Genomic DNA, 14,508 nt, shown 5'->3' on the forward strand with positions numbered 1-14,508 from the left:
TATATACACATAATAAGCAATCAATCTATTTTCTAACATATTCTTAAACCACTAGCAATTGACTAAAATGGGTGGTAGTAGTAAAACATAAAAAAAAATAGGATTCATTGATAGAAATAATTTCAAAAGTTTGGTTCGAATACCACAGCTCTGCACAAACACAACACCACATTCAAAATGAACAGACAGGATTGTGAAAATCACAGAAATGAATGAAGAATAACGTCGTCGACGATGACTACAAATTTTTTTTATTACTCTATTCATTTTGAATTGATGAAAAAAAAACTTCGAACAATTTAATCACTTATCTGTGTGTTTTTTTTTGTCTGTGTGTGTGTTCCAGAACCGAAGATTCTGATCCCCTTTTTTTTGTTTTGATTATTGGAATTCAAATTTTTCAATTTTCATAAAGTCAGCTCCTAATACTTTGTCGGTGTGTGTGTGTGTTTGTGTTCCTGTGTTTCTATCTATTCTATTCTATTATATTTTGATTCTGATTGTTTCCGCTATTATTTCATAATCGAACCGTCAGATTTTTTACCCCCACCTTTATACCGGATTCATTCATTCAACAATGATAATGATTATGATGACGAAACACTTTCGTTTCAATATTGACACGCTAAATTCTCATTAGAAATCATTTTCTATCATGGATCATAGTGATTCCTTGTTTTTGTTATACCATTATTATTATTATCATCATCATCATAGTTATAGTTGACCGATCAACCAAACAAAACTCCATCATCATCATCTACCTCGATGGAAAAAAAATAATCAAACCAACCGACCGAACCCAATTGACCCACACCAAGCCAAACCTGGCTATACCATGCATAATCATCATCATCATCAGAATAATAATTGTTTTGAAATAAAATGAATAGAATATATGGAATGACTTTTGGGTCAAAAAAAGAAAAAAAATATATATATATGCAACCAGATGACCTATGACCTAGGTATATTACTGATTGGTCGGCTGATTTTTGGGCACATATACACACACAGGTTTGGAACCAAGTGTGTGTGTGTGTATGAATAATACCACACCCGTGAAAGTAATAATCATCATCCGGTTCATTGTATATTTGCTGTCATTGTGTTCATATCTGGTACGACGTGTCATCATGTCATGTTCATTGTCATCATAGTTGTTGAAATGTTTTTTTTTTTGATAAGATGATAAATTCTTCAATTGATTGTTTTACATATTCTTTGGTGAACGTGTTTGTGTGTGCGTGTATATGAAATCTGATGATTTTGTTCATACAAAATGATCTCATCAACAAACGAAACATTTTCTAGGTCTAGGCCTAACAATAGGTCAAACATAAGATTTCGTCATTGTATAAGGCCACCCGATTATTATTCTACTAAATGGCCAATATTATGGATGTTATGTTATTCATCAATATTATTCATCAGTATTGAACCAATCGATGGATCAATCACACAAGAAGGTATGATGTTTTTTTTTGTTACTATTTTCTCTATACAAAATTCAATTTCATTTATAATAAATAAAATGTTTTAAATACCAAAATGCGAAAAAAGTAGAAAGTAATAAGAAATTGCTTTTTTTCATCCAGAATTTCTTTTTGTTGTTGTTGTTTTTTGGCCCTGTTGGATCTGTTTTTGTTTGTTCGTTGATGATGATGATGTTTTTTCTTCTTGTTGTTGTTGTTGTTAGTTAAATGTGGAAATAATTATCCCGCAATGCGACGGACATCATGCTGTTTATATGGTTGTTATTTAATAATGAACATTCACAACATTCATGAAAAAAAAGAAAATTTTTTCGCCTTTTGTGCCAAACTGAATAGTTCACTTTCAACGCCATGACGCCATAAATGAATGGCCAAAAAAAAAAAAAAAAGAAAAAAAGAAATTTTTCCATCAACTTTTTTTTATTGAATAGAAAAAAAAGTAAAAAAAATGTGGAATCGAATTTGAAAGCCATTTTATATATTGTGTTTGTGAAATAATAAACAACAAACCATCGTGAACCACCATAAGAGACATTTTCAATCATCAACAACATTCAATAGAGAATTTGAGAATGAATGGTGGGGGAGGGGGAAGGAAAAACAAAAACGAAATTCCATAGATTCCACAGTTGGCTGATGATGATGATATGAATGAATGTTGAATGAAAATAAAAAGGCACAAATAACTATATGAAATGATAGCTTTTTTAACAACAACAAAAAAAAAATTTGTTTGTTATTGTTGTTATTGGTTCCATAATTGCCGCATCTTTTTTTTTCTACACTCACTGTATATTGTTTGGTCATAGGATTATTTGTGTGTGTGTGTGCGTGGGTGTATGTGTTCATTCATTTTGAATAAACGGAAGGAAATTTATATTTGTCATTGTTAATTTTTTTTTTTGGTTATTGTTATTTGTTCTCCATATTATGATGATGGTGGTGGTGCTTATTATATTATATTATATTATTGATATAAATGATGTGAAATATGTCAATGTTTTTAATGTTTGTCATCTCTTCAAGGCTTCTTATGATGATGTCTCTATACAATTTTTTTTTCTCTCTCCAGCATCATATTTATCGATCCAATTGATTATGAATGAATGAATGAATTAGGATTCAATATGACAGATTTTAGTCTACAACAACGATGACAAAAAAAAAATGCAATAAATAAAAACGAAAAAAAAACTTTTCCGGTACTAGAACACTTGAAGTTTTTTTCTTTCTTTCGTCGTTTCGGTTACTATCTTCTTTCTTTCTTTCTTTTTTTCTTGCTATTGCGAATGATCACATTAATAAATGATAAAGAATTACATATTTTTAATATAGAAGCCTAAGGGCGATTCTATTTTGGAGCCAGAAAAAAAACAACTATAAATTCATCGAAAGTTTTTTTTCTTAATATTTGTTATATATCGAATCTATAGTATTTATCATCGTTTGCATCTTAATTAATGAGGGAAAAAAATTGATCAATGAGAAAATGAAAATAAGATATAATTGGATATTTTAGACTAGCGAATAATGAAAAATTATTATCCAACATGATGATGTGATGCTTCAAAAGTAAACAACGAACAGAAGAAAATTGATAACAAACAATAAGATAGGTTAATTAGGTTTACTTTTCTCTTTTTTTTTTGTTAGCTTTCATCAGGTTTCGATATATAATATTCTCTCATTATTACTATAGTATTAAAATTGAAGCTCAATTTGATGATGATGGTAATCGGATCGACCATGACCGATGATGATAATAATGATAATGATGATCATGATCATGATCATGACCGATGATGTTTTTTTTGATAATAAAAAAAATACGTAACATGGTAACATATCCAATTAACATCGGGTTGAGATCGTGAATAAAATGAATGAATGAATGAATGAATTTAGTCAAGATTCTTCTTCCTGAATGATGAAGAAAATTTTTTCTTTTTCTTTTTTTTTGCTGATCAATCATTCTCCCCGTTGTTGTTGTTGTATATTGCCTACGCAAAAATAAAGAAAAAACAAATTTTTTTTTATTAAAGAAATCTGATCGTTTGCAATATAATGCAAATACACTCATACCCCGCTTAACGCTGCCCCGTTTAGCGCTGATTCGATATAACGCTGTATAATTACCCTACATTGCATTACATTGTTACATTGTATATGAAGGGTAAAAATGCATTATGTAAAGATAGCCCCGCTTAGCGCTGTTTCGCTTAACGCTCAGAATTTTTGGAACGTAACCCCCGCGTTAAGCGGGGTATTACTGTATAGAATTTATAACAGGCTAGATTGCTGTCTTTTTCTCTCGGCAAACAGCCGAAACAATAAATTGTTTCACATGTTAGAAAACAGTGTCGATTTCATGTATTCATAACTAAATTCTGGTACGATAGAATTTTTTAAGAATTCACAAGAATAGCTAATAAATACAGTATATTCATGTGTTCGCATTAATTAGCAGCCGTTTTTTTCCATTTATTCATTGTGAATTTTTCATCTAAAAATTGCAGCTGTTTGGCTTTTTGTTGTCTGGTCTTTGTTCTTTCTCACAAGCAAATACACGAACACACACAGAAAAAAAATTTATAGACCCATGCCCGATGGGCATGGAACTTCACTGTCATTTCACTATAGTTTTTCTCTCTCTCTCACTTTACCGTTGAATAGTTTTAGGGTCTTTTCAATTTTTTCTGAGTTGAGTTATTGTGTTGTTTTTTGGTTATAAAATAGCTGTCAATCAGTTTTTTTTTCATACTCTCAATAGAGTCGATCATTTCGAACGTTCCCATCGATCATCATCGAATCGAATTGAATTCAATCTAATCTAATCCAATTCATTCTCATTGTGAATAGATCACTTGAATCTCTTTACCCTTGAAAAAGTCTGAATTATGATGATGAACTTTGCCAGAAGCTTCAAGAAAAAAGGGCAAGCCTATTTTTTTTGGCACGAATGTCCATTTTTAGGCCATTTTGACCATTCTGACCTTTGGCCTTAATTATAATCGGTCAAACTTTGATGAATTTAAAGTTTGATATGTAATATTTGGATCTTGTTAAATTATAATGAATTATGCCAACAATTGATCAGTAGAATTGTAAGAATAATAGTTCCAAATTGTGTAATAGTTATAGAATAAACGAACTTTAATAATAATAAATATTTTATTTTAATTTGTCTCCTAGAACTAGTCGGGAACGACTAGGGCAGACACACACACACCGAAAGAAATGTAAAAAACGCGCCGTTTTTGTCTCTTGTCAACTGTATACATATATCTTACATACCAACATATCGCAATACAATCGATAGTTTTAAATAAATATTTTTTACGAAAAAATTTATATTCATTAACAAAACAAAAGTTTTAAAAAAAGCTATTATTCAGAAATAGTTTTACAATATTCATAGACAAATGAATAGATTAATTTAGACAGTTCAAAAATTCGCAAGTCCGAACATGGTGATCGATTAGTAATATTGACTGGTGATTCTGGATCCAAAATGAAAAATTCGAAATGTACATCAGCATCTTTATCGAATAGAAATAATGGATAAAAATTATCATTCAATGGAAATAACCAATCTATAAATACGCGTTTTTCTTGCGTCAAGCGATGAAGAGTTAGCTTTGATGCTTTCTTATCCTTAAGTTTTTTGACTATAAGATCGAGGCATCGATATTGATAATCATAATCTTTCAAAAGTTTACGATTCTCTTCTTGTTGTAACAATGATCGGACTGAAGAATTGTCATCATTTGAATCGGCCAATGCTTGAGATGATCCATTCATTGATTCAACTGAAGATGATTGTTGCTGTGGCGAACAGTTTACGTTATGATCAAAAATTTTTGTTACAGTTATTTTTCGCCATTAGATGATCGTTGAAGAGATAAGTTTGTTTCATGATTATCAACGCCGAGCGTTGGTGATGATTTTTTCTCCATACATCCAGTTGATTCGACTCTTTGATTTGCTTGAGACGCTAAACCTGATGGTGTTGATCGTGATTTTCTTAGATTTTTTTCGGGCGATTCATTCTGAGGAATACTGTCGTCGACATAGAAATTCGAATGATCAGCAACGATATGTTGATATAATGACACGTGACTGCAAAATTCCTTGCTGCAGCAATTTGCCGAAGAGATCTTGCCGCTGTTGAGGGCATGCAATGATTTCACAATGTCATTATTCTTGTCAAATGTTCTTTTCGGTATTAACTAAGTAAGAAAAATTATAAGTAGTGACAAATAATTAAAACTTGAAGCATTTACCTCTGAAAAACCAGCAGCAAGTTCATTTGCACGATCAAATTTGGATCTCAATGATTCTTTGATCAATGACGAAATTTCTGGTGAGCTGATCAAAGCTTCCACTTTTTTTGCACGGCGTCGAACATTTCGAGATTCATTGCGTAATATCTATATCTCTTCATAAATTTGACGAGTTTGCCAACATATTTTTTGTAGTTCTGGATGAATTTCAAATCATTTCCAGAGTCGATCGATACGAACAAATTCTGTAAATGGTATCGCAACGACGCGATTTGGTCGTTCTTGGTCATATCTAAAAAATTGTGTTGCAAAATAATAAAATGTTGATGATAATGATGATGGTGAATAATAACGACCAGCCAGCAAAAAATGATATCGAGTGCTTGTTTGGCATGGCTTTTTATATGACTTGACCATGACACTTGTTGATAAACAGCTATCTGCAAGAAAATCCATGCGTATATCCAGAGTCAGATTAATGTAGTAAAAAGATTAAATAGAATGTTGACGTGTATTAACAAAACTTCGACAACAACCCTTCAGGTTCATGTTAGTAAAAGTTACCTTATCATTGTCCTTGATCGAAAGTGGTGATCGTGTAGAAAATTTTCTTTGTTATCATAGGCCATAAAATAAGTCTATGACTCATGGCCACGTTTTTTTTTTTGCAAAAACTTAACAACAATCAAATTGATCAACAAAAGATTGACCAACTAATGAGGTGGCATTTTCCTATTTTTACAGTGGTTTACATTTTTCAATAAATTTGAATTTTTTATTTCAAAAAAGTGGTGAAAAAACAAAAAAAAAATTAATTGTTTTAAAAAGCATACGTAATAGTTATAGAACATTAAATAAACGAACTTTGCTTTGCTTCTTGTTTATGTTTATTTGGTCTTAATACGCTAGTGAATATCTACGTCAATTTAACAGATCTCTTTATGTTTATCCATCCCTTTTTTTCTTTTTCACGATTCTTTATTGGACTGTTTTTGTGTATAGATAATTTGCAGAAAAAAAAAGAATTAAAGTCATTGACTTTGATGGCCAATATTTGTCATATAAAATGGGCAACAATTTTTTTTTTTCGTCACCATTCTAGAAAATCCATGAAAAAGCCGTTTGTTGTTCTATTTGACTTTATCATCGTTTGTTACATTTGGCGTAATATATTAAAAAAAATGCCAACTATCAGATTGCCCGTTGATTGATTCTATTCTTAGCCAACAAACAACAGTTATACATTAAATATATATAATAATAGAAAACTTTCTCTTCCACTTATTTATTCTGTCTGTCTGTCTGTCTGTATGATGATGATGATGAAGATGATGATAATGCCCATAAAGAAAACAAAAAGAAACTTTCATTTATTGTAATATTTATTTGAACAATTCTTCATATTGAATGCATCAAAAATGTCCATATAAATATAATATGTAGTGATGTGATAATGTTAGTAGAAAAATTAAAAGCTAATCTTTTGTTTTAATCTCTCTTGTCGCCGGATCACACCAACCAAACATTTTTGCTTTTTTTTTGAATAATACTCATTCATTGATTTCATCGTTATGTCGACATTATTCTTATATATATATATACAGAAGCCTTTATGTTTAGTCTGTATATTTGGTTGGTGGTTGATGGATATATTCATTGTAAAGATAACATCTCTCTTTTTTTTCTTTCATATGATGATATAGTAGATGGTTTCAGAAATACGAGAAAAGAGGGGAGGGAGAGGAGGTGTTTTTTTTATAGAAAACAGTTTTGAAAGTTTCGATGTTTTCATTTCTATGGGAAACTACACACACTAACGCGCGGATTAAGTTTATTTTTTCTATTTCACAGAGGTTTTTTTCAAAAAAAAACATACACAAAAGATACAACATACATTACGAGATAGAGAAAAAAAACAAAGATTTAATCTCACTACCATTGTGTATAGCAAAAGACACACACACACACACACATACAATATTTGACAGTTATATTTCGGTGGTAAAACTCTGTATGAACACATCATATCTGCATAGACAGAATTTTGTTGTTGTTTTTTAACATGAAAAGTTTTTTTTTGAAAACAATAATAACAGAAAAAAATGACAACTCCCCCTTACACCGAAAAAAAATGATTGAAAGATTTTTTAGAAAATGAGAAAAAAAACTTTTTTTTTCATAATGAAAACTATTGTCTCTGTGCTATTCTATCTATAGTTATGTCGATGATGAACGATAAAACGATGATGGTTGGTGATGATTATGGTTTTTTTTTCAAAAAAAATAACCATAATTTTATTTGCCAAGATTTTTTTTCCCCACTAACAATATGGAAATTTTTTGTTTTTTTATTTTGGTCTTCCGTTTACATTTTAGATTTGGATCGCTTATAATAAAAAATTAGTGACTAGAAAAAGATTGTCAACCAATGTAATGATTATGATGATGATGATGATGATGACAATGAATCTAAGCTCTTTCTCTCTCTCTCTCTCTTGGGTCCTATTGTCCAAACACGCATTATATGACCCTATTTTTTTGTTATTGGAACTTTATTTCATATTTGAAGAGTATTTCAACGAAATAAAGGGGACCATTTCATCATGTGTTTTATCGTCCATCAAAATCGAAAATGTGGAAATGGAAAAAAAAACTTTTCTGTCATTTGACAAGTTTTCTTTTCTCCAATTCCCATTGTATTTTGTCACCTCTTTTGTATTATATTTTTTTTTCTGTCTTGGTGATCCAACAAATTTTTATTGGAACTTAACAAACGAATCATTTTTATTGTTTGAAATGAATGACCAAAAAAGAAAAGAGATTAGGAACTTGGAAACCCCTCACCCTCAAAAAAAAAACCATAATGTTATTCACAAATTGTCTAATAACAAATAATAATAGATTAACGATGCTGTTTTGATTGACTCTTCCTGTGTCTGTGCCTGTGTGTGCGTTTGTTCACGCACAAATCAAGACATAGATTTTCATTCTTTTAAGAAATTAGAGCATCCACATATGTTGATGGATCATCATCATCATCATTCAATTGATGTTTGTAATAAAATAAAAATTGTTACAGTAAAGAAGTAGAAAAAATCTATACATTGACTTACTTATTTGATCTTAAATAAGTAAGTCAATGTATAGATTTTTACACACACACACTAATGTCATCAATCTCTATACGAAAATGTTTTTTTTTTGGATGTGAAAAGAATTCATCACATACACACACACACACACACGAACACAAACATCCATTAGTCAAATTAGTTTCGTTTTCAAGTTCTATATCTGTGATCACATAAGTCTTATTGATGAACAGATGAATGGATGGATGAATGAATGAATGAATGGAATTGAATGATGTGTGAATCAAATCCAAAATGTTCAAATGTTGGAATTCTTTTGCATATTCTATGTTGTGTGTGTGTGTGTGTGTGTGGTAATTTCATTCCATTTCTCTATTTGATTCCCATTCAGAATGCAAATATTTGCCTACTACTACTATTATATTCGCCAACGAACAAACTGTTTATCATTTATTCAATTTCAATATTCATATTCATTGTGAATAATGAAAATTCTATTGTTAATTATTTTTGATTAATAATGAAATGTTTGAATGAATATAAAATTAATAATAATTCCATATGTTTTTTTTTGCTTCAGGAATAATTTTTTTTGTTCATAAATTTAATTTGACTTTCGATCATTCGAAATAATTCTTTGTTTCTTTTGTGTTTTTCATTGATTACATGGAATATATGGAACAAAGAATGATTGATCTTTACTATCTGCCCAAATGATGATGGTGTTGACAACTACAACAAACAGCAAAGATTCTTGTTTTGCTTCAAATTGAATTTGTATTCGTTCAATGATCTCCAATCATTATTATCATCATCATCATCATCGCATAATGATCGATTCTCGAATTTCAAACCGATATAGTAACTTGGCCATTTATTATTATAATTCAATTTTTGCTAATTTTAGTGATTATGATGATGATGTGATTATAATTCTTATTTTTTTATACATCGTTTATCACACACACATTACTTAGCAATAGTAACTATATCTTTTCAATCAATGAACATTCACATCATCATCATCATCGTGACTATTGTCGTAGCCATCATGATCATCATCATTGTTGGTAAAATTATCCATCATAAATGTGCAATCCATCATCATCATACACCAACAACATCATCATGATCATGATTTTTGATCGTTGTACGTTCATATCATCAGAAATAATTATTCTCATCCATACCATGTATATGCTATGGATGGATGTCCGTTTTGTCCCTGCCAACGATCGAAGCAATTAGATAATAATCATTAATGGGTGTTTTTTTTCCTTAGATAGTCAGTCATATCATTCGTTTTGATGATGAGAACTCATCATTATCATCATTAAGCAGACAACAATGACACATTACAATATCTGGTTGCAATGTTTGATTTGTTTGAAAATGTGGATGTCTATTCTTTTTTTTTTTTTGCTGACAAATTCAGATCTCTAATTCATTGCATGAATTCAAGAGTGTGTGTGTTTGTCGATTTGTGTATTCATCCATATGACAGGATCTGAATTATTCCGGGATTTTATATCCAGAAAAAATTGAAATTTCGAATGAAGGTGTATAATTATCATATAGGATGCAAATGTTGAAATTGAAACACCGCCTAATAATACGCATACATTTTTTTGTTGTTTAAAAATTTCAATTCAATGACCTTTTTTTGAATGTAGCAATCATTATCAGTGTGCAGTTGTTGTTGTTGTTGTTGTTGTCGGCTTTTCATGAATCATCATCCTTTTTGATTTGTAGAATTTAATGAATGATGCGTTGAAATGCCTACGATATTTGATGTGTGCTTACATACACGCCCACATTCCTATCATTATTTTTGTTTTCTTTTTGATCACCAATAATAATAATAATAATAATTTCCATTATTATTATTCTGGTTTTTGATGATCATCATTGGCATATATAACTTGTTCATCAATTTTGTTTTTATTGTGGTTGTTATTTTTTTGTAATGCAAAAAAATCAACAATCATTCTTTATTTGAAATTTGATCGACAAAAAAAAAAGAAAAAAAGAAAAATTCATTCTGATCAATTCAAATATGATTGAATGGTTGGATTTTCTTTTCCTCAACATCCATTTTATCATCAATTGAATTTATAATAATAAATTTATTAACATGAATGATGATGATGATGATGTATAAATTTATACTTGGCACTTAATTTGCATCTATGTTTAATTTGATTTCCTGGGTCTTTTTTTTTTGATTCCCTCCACCGCTACTTTATTTTGACTACAATAAAATTTCATTACCATTCATTTTTCTATCTATCTATCAGTTATAATAATAATAAATAATAATAACAAACTATTTTACTTTTGGTTTTTTTTGTTCGGGTCTTTTTTTTTGAAAAGAGCCAGAAAAATGGATTGAATATCTATATATATGGTAGACATTGCATAAATTTGTGGTCCACTCATCAGCAGTAACCACAAACAAAGAGAAAAAATGAATTAATATTATCAAAATTATCATCATGAACCAATTGAATATAATGACGATGATGACGATGATGATGCTGATAATAATAATAATAAAACAACCAATATCACTCAAAAACCAGATGCATAAAAGAATGAATGAATGAATGAAATAGAATAATAGAATAAATATACAAACATCGAAACAAAAGCGTGTGTCTAAACAAAACAAAATAACAGACAGGAAAAAAAATGATGATTTGAGAAAAAAAGAAACAAAATATAAAAATGAAAAATATATTATGCAATAGAAAATTAATTTTGTAGATTGTTGTAGATGTCCAATAAATTATTATCTTCATGAATATTGATACATCAAGTAGTGGTGTGTTTGCATCATCACCATTTGAATCTGGTATCTTTTCAGACCATTCAGCCATAATAAAACATATATATGATACAGTGGTACTTTGGTTTATGATGTAGAAAAAAAAATAATTTGTCCCAAGATTGCCATCATAGTTAACTAAGGTATTGTTTTTTGTTTAATAACCAATGATACAACTGTAGTTGAAAATGATATTCGATATTTTTTTTTATTTTTTTATTTTTTGATTTCGTACACAGTTTTGACCAAAAGGAAACATAAATTTGAATTCAAATGATTTTATGTTTGTTGAAAGTTTTCTTATACACACCAAGGAAATGCTTCATTATCTATTTTTTTTCTCTTTCTCTCTCTCTCTCTCACTTGCTTTATGTTTAAATCAACAATTATTATTCATTCACATGGTCCAGTATTATGAATTTATTTTTATTTTTTTTTTATTATCATTTCTTTCTCTTTGTTGATTTGCACGAGCCAGACACACGATCCATTTGCATACACATACATAACAAACATATATATGTTTTTTTTTCGTTCATTTTATTTCCTATTTATGGAGTCGACACGCACCATATGTGTCCTAGGGTTTACATTTTTTTTCCATTTATATATTTCTTTTTTCGTTTTCATTGCTGTTGCTGTTGTTGTTGTTGTTGATTGAGCATCACAAAAATGTTTATTCTTTCTTTTCATTTTCAATTTGAAAAAATTCATTATACAGTAATACCCCGCTTAACGCGGGGGTTACGTTCCAAAAATTCTGAGCGTTAAGCGAAACAGCGCTAAGCGGGGCTATCTTTACATAATGCATTTTTACCCTTCATATACAATGTAACAATGTAATGCAATGTAGGGTAATTATACAGCGTTATATCGAATCAGCGCTAAACGGGGCAGCGTTAAGCGGGGTATGAGTGTATACCCATTGTATATGTGTTTTAGGGTTTTCAACATTTCTCAACATTGTGTGATGACAAAATGAATTTCTTTTTCTTTTTTTTTTATTATGATTGAAACAAACAGAAATATATGCTGAATATGATGTGACCTCATCATCATCAGCATATGCTGCCTCAATATCTTTTTTTTTTGCTCATTCTACATTTCTCCGCTCACTGACAAGGTCTTATCGTCTTAACTATATATTTACAGAGAAAAAATCAACATTTTCTTTATCTTAATGGATTTTGTTCGCTCATTCGTTCATCATCATCATCATCAATTTCTATAGTTTTTATTTTTTTATACTATCCGAAACCTAAAATTGTAAATAAAGATGAAAATTTCGACATTTTAATGAGTGTGTATAAAGAATATGAGAATGCATAAAACTTTCTTCCTTTCTTTTCTTTTCTGTTTTGGTTTCTTCTCCTCTCCTATGACCAAATGGTTTCTTGATTATATCTCTCTCTTTCTCTCTCTCTCACACACAAATACTTTTTACATATTCATCATCGATAGGATCATTCACTTTACGATGATATGATGATTGTAATAATGATAAAGAATGCTTTTTTTCAAATATATTTTTTCCATCATTAATGTTTGCTCACACACACACACAAACACACACACTGTCCTGTCATATTATCCGAAATCGACAAAAAGAAAAAAGAATACCGAAGAAAAACAGAAAATAAAAACATGTTGCTGCTTATGTAATAATAGTAAAATGTTTTGAAGATAAATCAATTAATCCATTTTTCACATCACATGTGTATTCACATGGAAATAATGAATTTCTTCTCCTTATCATCTACCCCATTTCCACTATCCATTTATCCACTGTGTGTAATTTTAGCTTATACTATGTATTCAATGATAATCTTCGAGGTTGACACTTTGTTACAAACACATTACACTTTTTTTTAAGTGTACATCATCGTTAAAAACTTTTCTTTTTACATTAAAATTTCACAATCAAATCCATTTTTTGTTTGTTGTGTAGAATCGCTATTATTATTATATATGGTTGTTATTTTATTTTTCACTTCGTTTTTTTTCGTTTGTTTGTTTGTCAAAACAATAATGTTTCCGGTTGTTTTATCAAAATTAACCAATCTCACTTCGTCTTCAGAATTCGGTTCACTTTCATATATGAGTAATAGTCATTGTTTTAAAAAATTTCAAATTTAAAAATTGTATATTTTTAGCAATTTAATGACGTTTTTGTTTTTTTTTTTGTTTTGATTCTCTCATCCCACCACCATTGCCATATATCAGTCGAATCAAATCAATCCCACAATCTTTTTTTTTCTCATCACAGTTTTTTTTCTACTACTGAATCGAGGAAATGAATTTAATAGAATAATAGAATATAACATGATTCACATGAATCCAATTCTGTCGATTGCGATGTAAACATGAAAGATTTTTTTTCCAACATTCATTAGAGAAAGAATTTTCATTTTATTTTCGTCATCATCATCATCATTATTATCATAATGATAATAGTAGGTCATTTTAGAATTTTTGTATGATTTTGATCGATATTTTTACATTCCATCCTGAGAAATTATTTTTGATTAGCTGAAACAAAAATTGACTATGTTCTATTCATTTATTAATTCATAATGGAAAAAAAGAATTCAAGAACCAAATTCAACAAACGAAAAAATGATGATGATTCCTGTGTATATTGTGAAATGGAAATGAAAACAAAACAAAACAAAAGGACAAACGTGTATAGCGGTGTATTCGATCTATTTTGACAATCCAATAGTTGTCTATCATCTATTTTTTTTTGTTGTTGTCTACAGTATGAATGATTTAGATTGAATGGATCTTTTCATGTTTGTGAATGGTACACA

At 29.5% G+C, this 14,508-nt stretch overlaps 2 protein-coding genes across 3 annotated transcripts in view; one reads left to right on the top strand and one right to left on the bottom strand.

The window, feature by feature from the left end:
* Positions 1-152: 152 nt before the first annotated feature.
* The window catches only part of LOC124492796 (uncharacterized), a 37,749-nt gene continuing 23,393 nt past the window's right edge, over positions 153-14,508 (top strand). For both annotated transcript variants that reach the window (XM_075735497.1, XM_047055798.2), the window contains exon 1: positions 153-1,469. In XM_075735497.1, the coding sequence (XP_075591612.1) occupies positions 1,283-1,469 (187 nt within the window). In that variant the 5' untranslated portion in view covers positions 153-1,282. The remainder of the gene's footprint in view (positions 1,470-14,508) is intronic.
* Positions 4,856-5,994, bottom strand: LOC124492931 (uncharacterized). The gene is made up of 2 exons (XM_047055962.2): positions 5,780-5,994; positions 4,856-5,725 (listed from the first exon to the last, which is right to left on the bottom strand). Exon 2 carries the CDS (start codon positions 5,295-5,297, stop codon positions 4,884-4,886), a length of 414 nt encoding a protein of 137 aa, XP_046911918.2. The 5' UTR covers positions 5,298-5,725; positions 5,780-5,994; the 3' UTR covers positions 4,856-4,883.

This window comes from Dermatophagoides farinae, chromosome 2 (genome assembly GCF_024713945.1).
Source record: "Dermatophagoides farinae isolate YC_2012a chromosome 2, ASM2471394v1, whole genome shotgun sequence".
Classification (NCBI taxonomy): Eukaryota; Metazoa; Arthropoda; class Arachnida; order Sarcoptiformes; family Pyroglyphidae; genus Dermatophagoides; species Dermatophagoides farinae.

What these genes read in the sequence shown, in the direction of transcription:
- LOC124492931 (XM_047055962.2), bottom strand. Translation starts at nt 5,297, where the DNA reads ATGAATGGATCATCTCAAGCATTGGCCGATTCAAATGATGACAATTCT.